The sequence below is a fragment of the Castor canadensis genome, chromosome 2 (genome assembly GCF_047511655.1).
Source record: "Castor canadensis chromosome 2, mCasCan1.hap1v2, whole genome shotgun sequence".
Taxonomy (NCBI): Eukaryota; Metazoa; Chordata; class Mammalia; order Rodentia; family Castoridae; genus Castor; species Castor canadensis.
Window position 1 is genome coordinate 25,968,799 of NC_133387.1, and position 21,239 is coordinate 25,990,037.

Genomic DNA, 21,239 nt, shown 5'->3' on the forward strand with positions numbered 1-21,239 from the left:
ATTCAAAGTGATTTCAGCGAAAACAGTGTTTCATTTATTTGCTAGCTCCCAGTCTTCCCATCCCTCTGTTTCAAATCTCTTCACATTTGCATTGTTCATGTAAAATGAGTCAGGGAATGTAAAAGTTAAGGTTCTCATGGCAACTGTTAACAGTCCCACGGCGTACACAATGGTATTGGCAATTAGTAATTGGGCTGTCACTAAAGGCGAACCCTTAATATACTACATATGTGAAGTGGGCGAGCTAGCATTCTATCAGAAATTTAAGCTTATGTGTTTCTCAGATCATGTGTTTAAATCTGTAGACTTAAAAATGGGCACCTGGCAAAGGAAAATAAAACCCAAATAAAGCACAACAAATCTATAATCCTAGTAAGCAGGGACCTGAGAACATAAGAGGGTTGGGCTTTGGAGGGGCCCAGGTCTGGCATGAACATCTGGGAGACGCGAGCAAAGATTATACCTCAAACAAGCAGCCCACCACCCAAATGCTAGTAAGACAGTTCAACACAGCTTCTCAACTTTTCTCTGGTGCCATCCCAGAAGCTCATGGTCCTCATCTCATTAGGGTCCTAATTGCTCTTCTGAGAACTGATCAATGGCATTAGCACTAGCCTATGGCTAGCTCACCTTTGAGCTCAGGATACTTTAAAACTGAGCTCTGTCATCCAATTAGAGTGTTTATCTGATGAACCCAGGGGAGACACAGGCTGTCTTCGGAGCTGTCATCTCCTACTCAAACAGATTACATTTATGCCAGGGCGAAAATTTAATCAACTGAATTTACTGATCAGCTGACTTGATTTCAAACTCAAAATGTAAGAGTAAGGAGAAGAGTTCATAAGATCATGGCCTTGAGAGAACATCAGCTACCATTTAATATAATCCAAAGTGACACAGCTAGGACAATAACCTGCACTTAATGATTTGAGGGGTAGAGTCTACAAAAGTGCAGACAATGAGAATCAGAGAAGCTGGTACAGATGTTTTTAAGATCACTAGGAAGCAGCAGAGTCTGGACAAGAAAGAGTCTTCCACTGAACTTTCTGCTACCAATTGTTCTTTAAAATATTTCCAACTCATCTCTATCAATGGTTGTATCATTATTGTGGCAATTCTTGCTGGTATAAAATCAAGATCATTCACTAAGAAAGAGAAAACATAGTTTAGTGAAATTGAAAGACATTATCAATGAGGACAAGTACACACACCAATGTGGTATTCATTTCAGTGAAAATTCTGGAAGACGTGACACAAAGTGGACCACGAAGAGCAAATATGACAACAGCATGCAAAATTGAAAGAAAAAAGATATCAAAAGGTATCCTTTTAATAGGTTATGCCATGAAATATGAGACAACTGGTCCAGCATCCTGGGATACTAGCTGTCATTCATACTTTTTAGCCATCACCTTGAGATCCAGTGGCCTCAGACTTAGCCTGAAATTGGAGCTTGAAGAAGTAGTTTCCCTGCAAAAGCCAGGATGAACAATTGCCATAGCTTACCTTCCAAACTGGGGCAATATCACGGCTGCTATTGGGACAAGTACGGTGTCCACATGAAATGTAGACCACAGAAAAACGTATTTTCCCATTTCTTTTATGGATGTAAGTGGCAATCTAGTCAAAATCTTCTGATCTTAAAACCAGAGACAGCAAATGGGGCAGTATATTAACAACTCAATAAAGAGCAAATGGAAGATGTCTGTGCTATTTTTAAAGTTTTCTTAAAATTTGAAATTATATCAAAATAAAAAGGTTTAAGAATTATTAGGGAGGAGAAACCCTTCAGATGATTAAAGTTTGGGTCTTCTAGGATGTGTAATAATCATGCCACTCTGTGGAAGGTGCAGGAGATGCGACAGTTCCCTGTAGCCCACATGGTTCCACACCAGTTTTATGTGTTCTCTCAAAACTCTGCTACTGTGGCAATCTGTTTAACCCTCTCATCTCCAAATTAGAAAGGAGGGCTCCCAGATGACTAGCAGATATTCTGTCCTTCCAACCTGCTCTCTTCAAACTACTTAAGTATCACTAGGACTAGGTAAGTTGCTTGGTCTTTTATTAGTAAAGCAGCTGAATAATTTATAAGGGCTGCACAGGGCCCATTAGAAGTGCCCGAGCAGTAATAACTGGCTTAGGACTTTGCTTACTCAGGGCTAAAGTTTAATTTGTCCATAAATGCCCCAGCTCATAAACCCATCCCTCAGGTCTGACCTGCTCTCTCCTCTATAATAACATATCCTGGCCATGCTCTTATCTTAGATGTGCTCCTATTGGTGCTATCTCGGGGGCCAACCCAAAATGATGACTAAGAATTCATACCTCCATTACTACATTTCCCAAATGGGGTCACTACTATACTATTGTCTCTTTTCTAAGCTTTACTTTTGGTTATGCCACACACTGTTGGTTTGGTTCCTAGTGAGTAAGAGCAAAAGCAGATGCAGTGAATAAAGGGAAGACTGGAAAATCCCCTTGCCATCTGCAGAAATAAGAGGTAAGATATGGGTAACTGTGCTCACTTTCAATATAGGCACTTCACTTTAAATGAGGGCACATAAAATAAAATTTAACAAAATGTGCCCTGCTATTTACTTAACAAGTTAATGTCCTTTCTATGTCTCAGTTTTCTCACCTATAAAATGAGGACTGCAGTATCACCTCATAGGGCTGTGATTAGGATCAAATCCACAACACATAATAAATATTAACTAAGTAAAAGATATTATTAGAAAATTCAGACCAGGAATGAACCCTAGGGAATCCTAATCCAACTCATTCATTTTTAGGGGTGCAGGGGAGTGAACTGGAAAAGAGAAAGAGAGCAAGAGCACTGAGCAAGAGAGACCCACGCACAGAGAGGCTATGCTGTTTAAGGCCCTGTGATTTTGGGAGTAGATCCAGACATTAATCCAGTTCTCCTGAGAGACACACAGGTTGGTTTCCATTTGTGACTTCAGGGTTGCTATGGCTTTAACACTCTTTTTTCTATGGGAAGAGTAGGAATAATTTTGTTTTCTGAATTTTAAAATAATTAAAATGTTAGCCTCAAAACATTGGCTCATTCATTCAAGATTAAGTACTGTTCTAGGCATTATTCTCGTAGATTCACTGGCAATAAGATAGGCACAGTCCCTGCTCTCAAGTACTTTACATGTTGGTGATGGAAAGAGTGACATGAGAAGTGAAAGCAGGACTGGAGACAGGAAAGTGGACACCCTTTAACTGAGAGACCATTTGTGCCTGACTTTCTGCAGGTTAATCTCTAGGAAGATGGCGTTGTAACACTGGTTTCAGCATATGCATACATGAATATGCATGGATATATGTGATAAGAAGAAAATATACCAAGTGGCATCACCTCTAAAAATTTCATTCTTGGGCAATACCCATTAATGATTTATCAGAACAGACCTTTGCAGGTCTTTACTCTGAACCTCCCTGGTTACTCTGATGCAGATTGGTGGGTGAAGACAAAAGGGCACAAGCAGTAATCAAAGTAGAGTTCATTTCTCTACCCTCTGGAGGTTAGACTCTTAGCCCTTGGCATTTGTGCTCTGTGCCACAAAATTCCTGCCCCAAGAACCAGTTCAGGGGATCAAAGAGCTATTCTTAGTGTCTCAGTTCAGGCCAATTGAGGGAGGGAATGGCTGCAGAGTCAAGCCACTCACCCTGCCATTCAGCCTCCCTCCTCCACAATGGGGCCATTGAGCAAGCACCACAATAGAGGGCTGAGAATAAAAGGCCGAAGGAAAGCATACAGAGTCCCCTAACACAGACTTGCTCATTCATCGCTAGGCAAGTGCCAATATCTGGGAACAGCAATCTCAATTTCTGCAAATCCTCCAACCTGCAACAGCTGCTAGTGACTCTGGTGGGCGGCTTTGCTGCTTACTAGAGTTTGCAATACCCAGCTCTGGCCCCGAGCCAAGTAGACATTACTTAGGTTAGAGACACGCAGGCTGCAGAGAGCAGCAACAATGGACTTCACAGCTTATTTTAAAGCAGCTTACAAAGGGTTCCCATGTATTTCAAAAAGCACTTCAGATAGCTGGTGAGAGAAGCTATCTGCACAAACGCATTCAAGCAGTTTATTCCTAACCCACTTAATTCAGGGTTTCTGTCAGAATACAGGACATAGTGGAGATAGGTACAGAGAACCATGAGGGCTAGATGGCTTGGCAGGCAGGGGGCACAGTTAAGGCACATCCACTTCCTCTGGAACACCAGCTCAGCAGGATGGGGAATGACTGGCAGCAATCACTTCTTTACCTGGATAGTAAATGTAATGAAAGTGAGGCTGTGGGATTCCACAGCTCTTTAGTGAGTTGTCTGCCTCAAAATGCTTTCATCAGTGTTGTTAAGTAGCATTTATAAATGTTTCTGAATGAACACTTGCAGTGCTATCTAGATGCCTGCTCCCACACCACCCAAATGGACCTTCATCTGACCGCACCAGTGACACCAGCTAACAGGTCTCCTGCTTTGCCTTATCTTTCCAAAGCCCCTAGGGATGCATCATCACTCCTTGATATCTAGGCTTGTCTTGCTAGGTACAGCTTAATTTCACCAGGTAATAGGCACAGAGACCAAAAGAAGTTAGAGATTGAGGCACAAAATGCAGTTTGTATTTGCAGACGATATGATCCTATACCTGAAAGACCCAAAAAACTCTACTCAGAAGCTCCTAGACATCATCAACAGATATAGCAAGGTAGCAGGATATAAAATAAACATAGAAAAATCATTAGCATTTCTGTATACTAATAATGAACAAACTGAGAAAGACTATATGAAAACAATACCATTTACAATAGCCTCAAAGGAAAAAAAAATCAAATACCTAGGTGTAAATCTAACAAAGGATGTGAATAACCTCTACAAGGAAAACTATAAACTTCTTAAGAAAGAGATTGAGGAAGACTATAGAAAGTGGAGAGATCTCCCATGCTCATAGATTGGTAGAATCAACATAGTAAAAATGTCTATACTCCCAAAAGCAATCTACATGTTTAATGTAATTCCCATCAAAATCCCAATGACAGTCATCAAAGAGATTGAAAAAAACACCATTAAATTTATATGGAAATGCAAGAGGCCACAAATAGCCAAGGCAATACTCAGTAAAAAGAACAACGCTGGAGGTATCACAATATCCGACTTCAAACTATATTACAAAGCAATAGCAATAAAAACAGCATGGTACTGGCACAAAAACAGACATGAAGACCAGTGGAACAGAATACAGGACCCAGATATGAAGCCACACAACTATAACCAACTTATCTTTGACAAAGGCACTAAAAATATACGATGGAGAAAAGACAGCCTCTTCAACAAAAACTGCTGGGAAAACTGATTAGCAGTCTGCAAAAAACTGAAACTAGATCCATGTTTATCACCCTATACCAATATTAACTCAAAATGGATCAAGGATCTTAATATCAGACCACAAACTCTAAAGTTGGTACAGGAAAGAGTAGGAAATACTTTGGAACTAATAGGTATAGGCAAAGACTTTCTCAATGGAACCCCAGCAGCTCAGCAGCTAAGAGATAGCACTAGATAAATGGGACCTCATAAAACTAAAAAGCTTCTGCTCAACAAAAGAAATGGTCTCTAAACTGAACAGACCACCCACAGAATGGGAGAAAATATTTGCCAGCTACACATCAGACAAAGGACTGATAACTAGAATATATAGGGAACTCAAAAAATTAAATTCTCCCAAAATTAATGAACCAATAAAGAAATAGGCAAGTGAACTAAACAGAACTTTCTGAAGAGAAGAAATTCAAATGGCCAAAAAACACATGAAAAAATGCTCACCATCTCTAGCTATTAAGGAAATGCAAATTAAAACCACACTAAGATTCCACCTCACCCCTGTTAGAATAGCCATCATCAAAAACACCACCACCAACAGGTGTTGGCAAGGATGTGGGGAAAAAGGAACCTTATACACTGCTGGTGGGAATGCAAACTAGTACAACCACTCTGGAAAAAAATTTGGAGGTGTCTTAAAAATCTAAACATAGATCTGCCATATGATCCAGCAATCCCACTCTTGGGGATATACCCAAAGGAATGAGACACAGGTTATTCCAAAGGCACTTGCACATCCATGTTTATTGCAAAACTATTCACAATAGCCAAGTTATGGAAACAGCCAAGATGCCCCACTAGTGACGAAAGGATTAATGTGGCATCTATACACAATGCAATTTTATGCAGCCATGAAGAAGAATGAAATGTTATCACTCACAGGTAAATGGATGGAACTGGAGAACATCAGTCTGAGCGAGGTTAGCCTGGCCCAAAAGACCAAAAATCGTATGTTCTCCCTCATATGTGGACATTAGATCAAGGGCAAACGCAACAAGGGGATTGGACTTTGAGCACATGATAAAGCGAGAGCACACAAGGGAGGTATGAGGATAAGGTAAGACACCCAAAAAACTAGATAGCATTTGTTGCTCTCAATGCAGAGAAACTAATGCAGATACTTTAAAGCGATAGAGGCCAAAAGGAGAAGGGAACCAGGAACTAGAGAAAAGGTTAGTTCGAGAAGAATTAATTTAGAAGGTAACACACATGCACAGGAAATCAATGCAAGTCAACTCTCTGTATAGCTATCCTTATCTCAACTAGCAAAAACCTTTGGTCTTTCCTATTATTGCTTGTACTCTCTCTTCAAAAAAATTAGAGATAAGGGCAAAATAGTTTCTGCCTGGTAGTGAGGGGGTAGGGGGGGAGAGGGTGGGGGTGGAGGGGGAAGGGAGGGGGCAGGGGGAAGGGGGAAGAAATGACCCAAATATTATATGCACATATGAATAAAAAAAAAAAAAAAACAAAACCAAAATGCTGTTTGTAGCTGAGAGCTCATGGAAGCCAAAAAGGCTCATAGCAAATTCTGAATGAAAAATGGATGATCTACAGAAGAAAAGAGGTACAGAGGTAGGTAAAATTCACAAACAATTTTGACTTGCCCACCAACTTTTAAAAAGACCTTCATGAGTGCTTTTGTTTATTGAAGATGAGCTAATGTGAATATGAGGTAAGAACTAGCCATGCCTGAATTCTTAGATATCTAAGTGGAAGGACCGCTCGCGTGACTATGATCTGATTTAAATGTTTGTAGTGATAGGTGTGGATTGTTTTTTTACAGAGAACTCTGAATCAGAAGATTTCAGGACAAGAAATTATTACAAGTATAATTAATAGAATTAAAAGACATATAAAAACATATTCAAATATGTGAAGCAAAATTCAGATGACAAAGTAGCTCAGCTGAAATGTTACTATGTTAAAGGAACAAAAGCAACCAGTCCCCAATCCAAACTGGGCAACACCTACTCTCTAAAGGAATAAGGAATGAGTATGATATGGTGGTGTTTAAGCCAACCATATAAAATGATATAAGTCAGCATGAGTGACTAGGCTTAGAATGCTATTCCCCCATCTCATGACCCAGCATGACTATGCTACATTATGTGCAGTATGCCCAAAGGGATCAAGTTGTACTTTTTCTTCAAATCAGTGCGAGGGATTGAAGCCACAGTCTTGCACATAGTAGGCAAGTGCTCTACCACTGAGTACATTTGCAGCTTCAGGGATCAGGTTCTGAATTAATGAATTGTATGTACTTGGGTCATCGGCCTCAAAGGCACTGTTCATGTCTTAGCATTCCAGCAGCCAATCAGCAAAATTATATAGGAGAAAATCTTTAGAAAGAAGGAAGGGAAACAGCTTGTATAAATTGCAGAATTGTGCTTGTCTACCCAGAATGCACATCTAGTTCCAATGTGACTTCTCTGGATTTTTGATGTTGTTTTAAAAATTCATCAGTAAGAAAGGTCCTTATGAGAACTCAGAGAACTCAAATTAGACTAGAGAGGAAAAGCACAATGGTCTACATACAGACCTATGAAGCAGAGCTTGTTTTCTATCTGCCAGAAACCAGCAAAGACTAGGTTAGGCAGAGCTGGGCAAGCCTAGGAAGACTCCAATCACAGGACCACGATCCATGACTGCAAATTCTGATTTGGTTCTTACAACCAGATGTAGAAGTTACAATGTGCCAAGAGTAGGGGCTATCCAAGAAGACGTGTCTACTGGCAACGCTCACTTAAGGGGCCTACCACTAAGCTGAAATTTTACACTCTAAAATTTAATATGCTGTACTGCAGTGAAATCTAAATGCTTCTTGTCAAAAAGAAGCTCCTTGAAGGCATACCACCATTTCCTTTTTTTCCCTCTTGCAATGCCACGCAATAAAAGGTGCTAATAAATAACTACTAACTAATGGACTACAAAAAAGAAGGATGTGAGCACAAATACAACCAAGAACAAGTATCTGTTATCATGTCTTCCCATTCATCAAGCTGGGGAGGAGAAAACTTCCCTCTCTAATCAAGGCAGGCTGCTTACAAGGAATACCACGTGAACAGGGAAGATGGCCACTCTACAAAATAGGCCTATTTTGATATGAAGAGTTGGTCCATCGTTAACATTTCCCAATCAGTAGCACTCACGAATAGGTCTAAACTTGGAAAAGAATAAAAAAAAATTCCCTACCAAACAATGAGAATCAAGAGTAAAAGAGAAATATCAGTTTGCTGGAAAAGAGACTAAAATACATCAGGGCCTTAGAAGAGTTATTTCTGCATTCCCTGCACATACGACATCATTCATGAAGAAGGCAATGGTACAAATATAGCATAAATGTCGTCTGCTGTAGCTTGTAATTTAAAATGCAAATGCTAATGAGTGAACTGGCATATCAGTGGAGTTAATAACCGCATGCCTAGCACAGGGGCTGCATCCAAAACACACAGAGGGAAGAGACAGACACCATGTTCCAATTTAAAAATAAAAACACCCAAATTAACCCTAGAAAAATCACCAGCAGATGTACAAGCTCAAGAAAAGGAGCCACGCAAGGGCAGGGAAATAGGAACTTCTCCACCAGCTCAGACTGACTAGTTGATTTAAACATCTTCCTACACATAGTAAAGGTAAGCATGGGAGCTAATAGGATTTATTCAGGAATGCTATTGCAAAGCATTATTATAGTAAACATAATAAAGAAAAACTACAGGGAACCCAGAAAGCTCTAATGGCAAGTTTTCTGAAAGCCCACTCTTAGAGGCCTATAAGCCAACCTTACAGGGAATCATATGAGATGTAAATCTCATGGCACTGAGATGAGGAACAGCTCCCAGAGTCTCCTCAGAGCCCCACCTACGGGCCATGCATGACAAAGCGTATTTTTTTCCACTTCCAGGAGTGAGAGTCTGTGTTGGCTCCTCAAGGCAACCAGGATGAGGTGCTTGAGCTGTGGCTCATACTAGATACCTAATGTGCTCTGATTCCCATGTACTACTACTTACTCAAGCTGTGTACATACTCTCAAATCAGCCCATCGGCTGGGAAAAGGCTACTGTTCAATGATAAGGAACAGTTTTATTTTTATTTTTCTTTTAAAACCCAGTTAAACCTTTTTGAAAGGGGGATGGAAAGGTAGTTCCCATAGCAACCAGGATAAAGTCTTATAGGCAATGTGTACTATTTACCCTGGAGCTGCCTGTTACTAGATTTCAAGGCATTTCCCTTTAATTTCAAATTATCAAACCATTTCCACTCCCAGGCATCCAGATTCTGCCACTTTCTACTATTAGCCTGGCCAAATAGACCTCCTCACAGAGCTGGCTGGTGGAGAGTATCCCAGTGCAGGATCCTGCTGCTTGCCACTATTACTACTAAGTGGCTGTGGGAAAATGGCAATCAGTTGAAAAGATAGTGCTAAAAATGTATTTTTTGGGGACAGCCCCAAGAATGGAATGGGTACAACCATAGAGATAAGTGCCTGTATTGGAAAAATGCCAGTAGAGAAAAGCTATCAGAATTCTGGAAGTTTCCCATTATGTAGAAGCATCCTAGTCTCAGACTCAAGACTCAGCCCCTCCTTAAAATAGGAGGAAGGGAAAAGGAATTGAAAAGTAATGCTTAGGGGAAGGCTCAAAGGTCTGACCTTTTCTAGTACTGTATGGGCTCTTATTAGCTCTGTATAGATAGGATTTGTCTCTAGCCAGGATTTTCCCCCTTGTCTCATGTGTATGTATGTGTGTGTGTGTGTATATATATATATATATATATATATATATATATATATATATATATATGTATTTTTTTTTTGGACTCATGTATATTAAAACTCCAAAGTAGTAAAAGTAAAAAAGCACTAGAAAAGGGCTTCAGATTAGAAGAATAGAAGCACTAGACAGAGAATTTAGAGGAAAGGAATCTTCTCACTGACATAGTCACCCAAAGGCAAGCAATGGGCCTATCCTAGTGGAGGATAAAATATCTATCTTTTCTTGCACACAAAACCAAACTGAGGTGGTGAAGGCTGAACACCCTAATTGGAAGGCCACATCATCCTCAGCAGCCTGAATGACTCTAAAGAGCTTGCTACCACTAAAACCATTTTTCCATAAATTACAGGAGTCATAGACAGGCTGGCACAGAACTGTCATATGGACCTTACTGTTCCCCTCACCTCCAGGTCACCAGCATCACACCAAGATAAGCAGGCCAGCCTGATGGAAATAATTAGGAAGAAGGAAAACAAGAATCCTTCTTCAAGTGTTTTAGCTCCATGGTCTGTGACCTGCCTTAAACTATGCTGAACAAATTTTATTTTTACTGATGACTTTACTTATTATTCCGAATCCATAAAAAAATTTGAAATGGCTCCTGAAAAATTGGAAGCCCTCTCTCTTTTACTCTCAAACACTCCATTATATCTGGAAGTCTGAGCTTTGATTCTTACAGATAGTCGTTAGGTACTTACTGGCATTTCTAGGTTCTTGCCATTAAGGTCACTCATCTTTTGTACAATCCATGGGCAGTATATTGAAGACCTTCTTAAAAGGGTGCCCCCCCAGATAGAACATCATACTCCATGTTGCTCTGCTCAGACCTGAGCCAGCATTTGGCCTCACTTTTCTCTGGATCCTGTACTTCTATCTGGGTTATGGCCCATTAGCCATTTTGACAGTGACATATTTACTCTTATTGTTTTATGAACACTGAGTTGTTCTGTTTGTAATTTAAGGTGATTCTCCTATTTTTATCCCTTACAATTTTTTCTTCATATCTATACAGTTTTTAGTTCAGTAGATATAACTATCCTGCTTGAAGGCTGCAACTCTATCATGTATTTCTATGTTCCTAGCATCATGTCCAAAGGATATAAAAAATCTTAAATAACCATGCAATTGAATGTCCCACAAGTATAAGGCAACTTTTTCTAGGGATGATTCATGATCTAAAGATGGGAGATAATCAGGCCATAATCGGAGCGCTGCACTTTTAGTCACATGGCCAGTGGGTGATGGTCTGCTTGCAGAGACTGTGAGCTGAGGACAGAGCAGCCAAAGCTCAAAGGTGGGACAGCTGAGAAGGACATTTATAAACCAGTACAACATAGAGAAAAACAATTGATGAGTACATCCATTTCTTTCAGGAAACTCTTCCTGAGAAGTGATACAGGCAAAGTTGTTCTGCTCCAATGATTCACACCCATCTTGGCAGAAGAAAATTTTCTATATTGTGGATGCTGAAATGCTACCTCCTCTGTGAAGTTTTTCCATCCCCCCAATTGATTGTTCTCTCTTCTGCACTTTTGGTGTGCTTTGAATATGATTTGTCCCCTCTGAAATGCTGAAGTCTGACTGCAACTGTAGCAGTGCTGGAAGGTAGGACCTTTGAGGGATGATCTGTTATTAGGGAATTAATGCCCTTCTCAAGGAACTGGATTAGTTACTGCAAGAGTAGGTAGTTATAAAGTGATGCTGCCCCTCGTACTCTGTTTCTTTTGCATGTACTCATGCCCTTCAGTTTTTCTACCATGAGCTGAAGCAGCAGGAAGCCCTTACCAGAAGCCAAGCAGATGCTGGCACCAGACTCTGGGACTTCCCAGCTTCCTGAACTGTGAGCAAAAATAAACTTCTTTCCTTTGTAATTATCCATTCTCAGGCATTCTATTACAGCAACAGAAAATGGGCCAAGACATGGTTGCACATATATATGTTTTTTTTGGAGGGGTGGTCCTGTAACTCAGCAGGCACTCTACCACTTAAGATACACCTCCAACATGTAGCCAGTATTTTTGTTTTCAAATGTCTAGCTACAGTACTAGATTAAAAACAATTCAAGAGAAGACATTATCTTGTTGATTTATGTACCATTTGTCAATGACTGTTTTTCTTATAGTGCACTTTGGAAAACTAATGGCCTCTTCAAAAAACTCCCCAAAACTTTTGTGAATTCTTTACTACAAGTGAGCCTCTAGGATCCCCTGAACTTGAACATAATTCTTATAATTCCTCTGATTTTGCTATTAAAAGTAAAGAACTAGAGCAGCTCCAGGAAGTTCTCATGTCAAGCTGCCTATTTCCAGTAATGGGACCCAACTGAGAACAAGTAAGCAGTGGAGACAGAATCAAACTGGGAAGTCCCAAGAGAAAGAATACCCCACTTTTCAAATACCCATTAAGTTGCAATTCAATTAAAGCATCTGAAAGGAATTCATAAGTATCAGCAGACCCTATAATTGCTTAATTAAGGATAGAAGCCCAGCAAACACAACCACAGTAACAGCCTGATTCATTAGCACCTCTGTGATAGCAAAATGGGATTTCTCACTTAAATATACATTGCCTTTAATTGTGTAATTTGGTTAGGCACTGGTAATCAATGGAGATCCACCATTCCCGGGGCCAGGAGATGAGAAGGATATTCCTGTTTACTTTCCCTCCCCTCCTCTCATTCGAAGTTTTTGTTCTATTGAAACAGGCAGTTGATATTTCAATTAGGATTGGCTGGAGAAGAGATTTTAAAGTGAAAAAAGGAAATGAGGCACTTTATTCAAAGGCATTCAGGGTGGAAAGACCCACAAGCAAACCTCTGGTTCACCATGCACAAACCTACCACCACTTATTAAATCCCAGACACCTAGAACAGTTCTCATTGCCTCCCTTGTCAGAATGCAGCTCCAGAAGGGAGCTATAATCAGACAGATAGAGAGTGAGAGAGAAGGGGGAAGGCAAGGGGGTTAAAAAAAAAAAAAAGCCAAAAAGCAGCCTCATTTTCAGTCTTGTTTCATGTGACTAGGTAACTGGTTAATTATAAATCACCTCCCTGCCAATGGTTGCTGCCTTCTAGGAAGTTTGTCCCATGGGTTCTATGCAAGGGGAGTGACATCCATCCCATGCCTCTCACCCTTGCCTCAGTCTGCAATTGATCAAATTTATTGTTAAACCACATCTAAAAACATGGAAATGCAAATTGGGAAGGGGTAAACTCAGTGTGTTGGCAGAAGATTCCAAATATCTGATATAAGACTCCTTAGATTACTTTGCACCGAAGCTACAAATTATTTTTATTTTTCAATTCAGGATGCTACCTTGACACCTGCTATGCTTAGTTAACAAGACAACTTCCTGAAATGTGCCTGCAGCATGACCCTGAAACCCAAGAACCAAGAAGATGATTCAAGATAAGGAAACTTCATATAAAGGTCACAGTTAACAGGACACACACTTCATGCCTGGTGGTGCTATTAAATAAAAATATCAACCAAGGGACAAGTGATTTGCAAATATGTGCCTTAGACTCCCTTTAGAGAAGATACCAAAATAAAATGTGACCCACATGGTAAGTGAAGATAAACTGAAAATAAAGACTATGGATAAACTGCTTTTGCTCTAATGGAAAGAACTGTCTGGACTCACTAATGCTAGATGAGGAAAAAAATGACACTTTTAAACAAGTGCAAGCTGCTAGGGATCTTGGCCTTTCTAATAACTCAGGACAACAACTGACTATGATTTGCCTCCAAGACTGAAATAAATATCATAGGAGGCCACAGCAGCAAGGAGAGGGACCTTGAACAGCCTCAGTTCAGATGGTGTAAGGTCATCTGCTCACCGACCAAACCTAAGCCAGGTGCTCAAAGAACTACAGGGCAAGAGCTTTCAGGAGGCACTGATCTGTTAGCTGCAGATGACCTTCCAGCCCCACCTGCTACCCCATCTGACCAGACAATCACTCCACATACAGGGGTGCAGGAACCGTGACAGAAAGGCCAGCTGGCTCAGGCCAAATGCCACTCCCTATCAAGCTGTGGGGCCTTCTGCCCAAAACTGTTCACCCTACCTTGAAGTACAAAGGGCCTTCTGAAAGGCTGGGATTAATAAGAGCAGCATGAAAGGGAATGATCTCAACAGTTCTCTTGAGTTTCCCTTGAGAATCAAAACTGAAACTCCCTCCTTGCTGCAGACACCATTTCCCACAGAGTGTAATTTTACATGGTGTGAGTGCACACCACAGGTTTATGCAAGTTGTACCGAAAGACTCATGGTCCAGGTAAACAGTACCACAACACGGATGCTGTGTCTGTGGCAACACTCACCTTTGCTACCTCGCTGCTGTAGCTGGACCAAGGGCCCCTTCTCTCTTTGAGCAGACTCCCCACCTACTTTCTTCAGAAGGCTCACTGATTCCATCTCCTCTGGCTCACTAATCTCTTCTTTTTTACTCCCTTGCACTCTTTTTGTAGTTCTATCTCCTCAGATTTTTCACAACTTTAAAATATATGTTCTCTCACTCATCTTTTTTATATCCTCATTTACCAAGAAGATTTTGTTGAATTCTACAACTGGAATTAGGAAAACAACAGGTATATTAAATAGCTTTTCCAACCATATATGCCACCTTTCTGATTCGCAGGCAAGAATTACATATCTGGAATAACTCTGACATCCTGAGAATGCTATCTTGCCCAGTCACCTTTCATTTACTACTAGCTTTCTATTTTACATTTTTTTGCGGGGGGCAGGCAAAATATATTTGATAAGTCTGCTCCTTACTTTTGAACTGTACTCCAAAACCACATGGAGTGTGCTTTTAGTTGGCTCAAATCTGATGAAACTACCCAAAAAGGTCACCTATGACTTTTTAATTGATAACCAGTATAATTACTTTATTGTTTTGTAAACTTGATCTTTTATGAAAATTCTGACACAGCAGACTCCCCAGAATTCTGTGTTCCAGAAGACTATTGCCACGGTCTTCTTCTATGGTCTTCTTCTTCTCTGCCTATGTGTGCTTAGCCTGCTATCTCAGATTGAAATTTCTGGGGTGTTTAACTTCCCGAACCTGGTTGGAAGGCAATGAAGGAGCTTCAAGTCCTGCCCATATGCTGACCACTCAATGATCTGAACATTTTTGCTGAGGTTCCTCTGCTGAATTTGAACATTCCCATGGAACTCACAAATATTACACACCCAAAGCCAAACCAATTATCTGTTGTTTAAACCAGCTGAAGCTTTTGTGTTGCCCAATTGTGGACATCACAAACCACCCAATTGCTCAAGTATAGGATGCCTGACTTTCCTCTCTACACTCAGTACCATCCCCCCAACCCTGACCAAAAAAAAAGTCTATCTCCTGAATGTTTCCAAATCTGCTTCTCTCCACTGCCAGTCTGTGGCCCCTGCCTTTAAGAGGATGCTCTATGCCAGGTGCTGGTGGTTCATGCCTGTAATCCTAACTACTCAGGAGGAAGAGATCGGGAGGATCATGGTTTGAAGCCAGCCCAGGCAAACAGTTGTGAGACCCTATCTCAAAATTAACCAACACAAAAAGGGCTGAAACAATTGTGAGAACCTATCTCAAAATTAACCAACACAAAAAGGGCTGGAGGAATGGCTCAAGTTATAGAGTGCCTAGCTAGCATGCATAAAGTCCTGAGTTCCACCCCAGAACTACCCCCACCCACCAAAAAAGTCTGCTTTCCTGACCTAGGAGCCAGTGGGTCATTATGCCTATAATCTTAGCTACTTGGGAGGTTGACACTGGAAGGAAGGATTGCAGTTCAAGGCCCAGCCTGGGCAAATAGTTTCTAAGACCCTGTCTCTGAAATCACCAGAGCAAAAGGGACTGGAGTTGTGGCTCAAGTAGTAGAGTGCCTACTTTGAACAGGGGAAGTCCTGAGTTCAAACCCCAGTCTCACTAACGAAAAACAAACAAACAAACCAAAAACCCGCTCTCCTAGACCCTTGCTTCATTTATTCTAATGTTTCTTAGCTCAAGTCACTTCCTTGTTTAAGATCTTCTAGTGACTCAGAGTCCACAGAAAAATTCACAGAAGATCAGTTTTTGATCTTCTGTGATCAGGAGTTTTCAGCTTCATCTTGCTCCTACCCCCTCACTCCTTACCTCCTCCACACCAAAGGCTATGTGGTGTCACTGCAGATGTGTCATATCCCTATACCCATGTGCCTAGAATGTACCCTCCTCTTGCTCCCTTCCCCTATACAGCAAGCTCTTCTCTGTCCTTTAAAACTCAGCTCCTCAGGGAGGTGCTGAGATCCCTTGATCTCCACCTAAGGAATCCCCCTTGGTGCCACTTCTGTCCTTTGTCCATAATTCTCTCTTATTTAGTGTCCAATTGTATAGTTTATAGACATGTCTGTCTTCCCTTAAGTTTCCTGAGAATCTAGGACCATTCTTCTTGTGCACTTATTGTGATCAGAGTTTAGGACACTGCAAAGTTCTTTACTCCAGAAGCTCAGAGGGGAAAGCCAGGAGCGTTCCTGATAGAGAGCTCGGTGCTAGGTAGGAAGAGGGTGGCACAGTTTTTTCCTAATTCATTCTCATCAATCGATAGGTCAGAACCTCCATGCTAGAACCACAGTTACATGCTCAAATGCTGTACAACCAGTCCACTGCAAATGAGGGGTAAGGTCACAGGTGCAGTCATACAAACACAAACTCAGCAGGGCTCAGTGGACTATATGCCTATAGTCCCAGCTACTTGGAGGCTGAGGTAAGAGGATTATTTGAGTCCAATAGTTCAGGGCCAACCTGAGCAAGACAGCAAGACCTCTTTTCAAAACAACAACAGCAAAATAAAACCTAAATACACTAACTCTGTGAGGGAAAGTTACATTCTCATTGATGATCTGCTTTATGGTAGACTTGTTCAGGACTCATCTTATTAAATCCTCTCCAAAATTCAGGGAGGCAGGAAACCATCTGTAGTTATAATTAACGTGTACAGTGAAGCTGATGCATGTCAAGTAACCTTCTTAAAATCATCTGCTTAGGCACAGTAGAGGCAGGTTTCAAACTGAGATCTGTTTTCTCTTAAGACTTTGCAATATCCTGTGGCCCTGCCAGGTTTCTAAAGAACCCAAAGATGTGTAATGTAACAGCATATCTGGTAGCAGGAGGGCAAATGTAAAGATTATACTTTTTAGCATGTTATTTATTGTGGTGTAATCTATTGGAGTGAAAGTTAACCAAGGCAATGCCTTGGAAATATGGACCTTAGGATAATGCCAAGTCTACAGAGGAGCTGGCTGATGAACTTGGGTGATCAGATGGCGTCTGTCTTCTGTAGGAACACTTAGTCAAGATAGGTCCATGTTCTGAGGTGGCTCCATTCAGGTAGCTCTGAGTTTGGAAGAAAGAGCTTCAATGTTTTCTATCCCTTGTATATTTGTGGCCAAGTTTCCTAGAAAGAGTCACACTGCTTTTCTTCTTCACCTTTGGGACTAAGCTCTACACTAAGAGATGTTTCTATCTTAAGAGGATGTTTCTGTTTTTCAGGTAGAGCAAAGAGAATGAGTTGAATATACACCTCAAACTCATCAATAAGAATTCACCACTAAGGAGCTTCTCAGGTACAGAAATCTTAAGAAAACAGCACAGATGGTCCCCTGAAAGGACTCTCACTCACTGCTCTGAGACATCTCAGTTTACTACAGCTCATGTTAGCAGAAACGCAAATGTAGCACTCCAATAAGGTGTGGATTTAGTGCAATCCCTCTTTTTCATAGCAGCCCCTGAGTGTGGTGTCATACTTCAGTTAGTCCTGTAGGGCCATTTAATCATGAGGTTGCCTCATGAAGAAGGGATGGTGAAGCAGCAGCAGTAAGCTTCATAGCCATGTGTTCAGAGAGTAACTTATCTCATATAACTAAACCCGTTTACTTGAGGCCTGAGAAAACCCCTTTTCCAGAAAAGAAACTCTTGGTGTCTTCTAAGAAAAGGAGGCCAAGGCAGTCTGGCAGGAGGCAATAAACATGGTTCCTGCTTCTCTTTCCCCATAGCAAATTCTATTCAAGAATTCAACAGAAGAAGTGCTGAGGCAACAAGACAGCAACAGAAAAGGCAATGTGCATCTGGGGAGCATAACTACACAGGTCCATTGTGAGTGGATGAATATGGGAGACGGAAGGGTAGGTGGAAGTGAAATGACAGCCTTCCCTCAAAGACCATAGTTTCTGCGAAAGACTGAGTGGCAATAAATAACTGTATTATATGCCAGCAGTGAAGAAATGAAGCAGTTTGCTCCCTGAATACATAAATGTATTAACTGGAAGACTACAGTTTATACATGGTCTTGCTGGCTTGGGAAACATTAAGCTACTAGAAAAGATAGGGTAAGAGGGACGAACATTCAAGAAGCAATGAAAGGAGGAAGGCTTGCCCTAGCATGTCACCCTTAGTCAACAAGAAATATGATAAGATAAAGGAGCATGTGAAAGTAATGTCATAGCTGGGCTTTCATAAAGGATTGGGATCCTGATGACATTTGAAAAGAAGAAAGGAGAGGCAAGTGTCATTGCCTGGGGAGCTCCAAAGGTAGGCAGCTCTGCTTCTCTGAGGCCTGCCCATGAAACATGTTAGTGACTAATACCAACTATGAGAACTCCACCATTAATATTTTTGATATAACACATAAGACTCACCTGCCAGCAAGAAAGTGATAAGGCAAGTTTCCTTTGGCAAATAGAGTTTAAGACGAGAACCACTGAAGACGTATTCCACCACAGCTTCCGAACGGCCTGCCCGCTGAAGAAAGGGCAAGAACTGCTTTGCTTTTTGGGTATCCTGAAGGAGAAAAGAAGAAAAGAATTAAGTCAAGTAAATGTTTCCTTTGCTCTAGTTTAGGACAAAAAGTCTTCACACAGGGCTGAGGGAATGGCTCAGGAGGCTAAGTGCAAGGTCTCAGATTCAAAATCCCAACACCAATAAAATAAAAGTTTGGCAGACCACAGGAAACTAAGCATGTAACCCTATAAAACTATACAGACAGACATGCTACCCAATAGAAAATACTATTTCTATACTATACAGACATGCTACTCAATAGAAGAACTGTAGTTGAACTACAGTTTCCAGAACATTCTCATTGACTCCACATTTCCCTGTGGTCAGTTATTTAGCAGTCAATGGAAGTGAGTTAGGAGGATGCTTAGAAATTGAGACATTCACGCCTACTCTGGGGCAAGAGGAAGATTTTATCTTCCTTTAATCTAACACTGAGGTCAGAAGACCAATACGACTCTCTTATGGAGGTTAATTTAAACTTTAATTTTCATTTTTTAAAAAGTGATGCCCAAACTGTAACAAAGCCCCTAAAATCCCTTTTCAGGAAACCAAAAGCTGTCCATGTTTTATTGTAAACAGGTTGTGCAAGATTCTGAGCTCTCTATTTCTTAACCTTAACTGAAGCCTGGTCTCCAGTAGATGCCAGGACAGCAACTCTTGCTCCATGTGTATTTGGGGATGAGGTGGAGTCTGGGGCACAGTGTTCCTACCCAGGGAAATCAGTAACACCAGATGTACCCCATGGAGATAAACATCCCATCAAGTCAGCACGAAAAATTATAGGAACAATAAAAACATATAAACCCACCAAGCACTTTGTAAACTTTTTTCATGCATCAACATAAAGCCCATGCTTTCTACTTTCAAGAGTACCAAGCATGGACATTTCCAGACTCAGAGCTCTCCACCTCATAGGAGCTAAGGGCCTTCAAATCCTTTTAGTCTCTCAAACTAATTAAGCAGATGATAGACTAAGCAAGCTTCAAAATATCACATCACATATGCTGGGGGAATAGTCACTGGAAGTGAGAATTTCTGAGGTTTTCAGCCCAGGCAGCAGAACTCTAAACTCCCTCTGAGGACAGCAAGTTCTGCTCACTTTCCTGACTCTTCTGACACAAGCAGTCTGCACTCAGCCAAGCTCTTTCTTTCTGACTCTTCTCCTAGCAACAAAGCTGTTGTATCTAAATTAATGTACATTAGATAATGAAATTTAACAAGCCATCAAGTATTTTAGTTTTCTCAGCAGCTAAAGGGTCTTCTTTCATTCAGAAGCAGTGAGGTAGGCTGGGATGAAAACAATATTTATAGTAATGAGATTCATCCCTTCCTTTGAACAGATTCTTAGATAAAAGCAGAGACAGTCATCCATTCTCAGTGTTTCTAATGACACACTGGTAAAAGGTAAGCTAACAACAAGCTTCAGTGGGTTAGAAATTCCCCTAATGAACACTCAAGTGACACATATTTTACTACATATACACAGGAGAAAAAAAATGCCTTTCTGGCAGTTGGCTGAAGTCCAGAACAATCAAGCAACACAAATGCTCCATGGGAACAAAAGCACTACCTGATTAAAATCCTTTTGCCATACTAATCTAAATCTGGGACATTATTCATGAGCTAAGCCAGTAAGTCAACAACAATTATCAAATTGATTACTGTAAATCATGAGCCAACCTAAAGTCTCTGAAGAGATGGCCTTTTTCTTCAAGACTGTTGTAATCTACATTTTCCACAAATAGACTGTTGCTTATCACTGTCTTTTGGATATATCTATCTGAAAAAAAAGTAATGTTTATAGGAATAACACTAATGTGTGCATGCACAGGCATACCTTTAATGTTAATACTAACAAGAAAGTTGCAGCAGAAGCCCTTCCCTTTTTTGTTCAACTCCCAGAGTTGGTAGTAGGAAGAGGAGATACTTATGTAGACTAAGAATACTTAAGAGGCAAAGGGATCTTACTGCTATTCATGTAATAAAAATCCATAGATGTCCCTGACTCCTCATTAAGTCTCGACTCATAACCCAGCAGCCCTATTCCAGAAACGACACACGGAAAGACAAAGAGAATGGCATGCCATAGACCACAAAGATTAGAAGTGAAAGGCAACTATGAAAATTGAAGGCATGAAAGCAAATTTTAAAAGCTTACCAGAACTGGCCATGTTTATTTCCAGGTGCAAAATTATAAGACAAGACATGAAGCGCCTGTCTTCTTGAAGCAAGTTCAAAAGCCTAGATGAGATGAGATGCTCATCGAC

The 21,239-nt window shown here is 40.8% G+C and overlaps 1 protein-coding gene across 1 annotated transcript in view; it reads right to left on the reverse strand.

Annotated features, from left to right (window-relative positions):
* Snd1 (staphylococcal nuclease and tudor domain containing 1) overlaps positions 1 to 21,239 on the reverse strand; it is a 436,904-nt gene that overhangs the window by 138,646 nt on the left and 277,019 nt on the right. Inside the window, exon 15 of the mRNA XM_074063886.1 lies at positions 18,831 to 18,972. Within this exon, the coding sequence (XP_073919987.1) occupies positions 18,831 to 18,972 (142 nt within the window). The remainder of the gene's footprint in view (positions 1 to 18,830; positions 18,973 to 21,239) is intronic.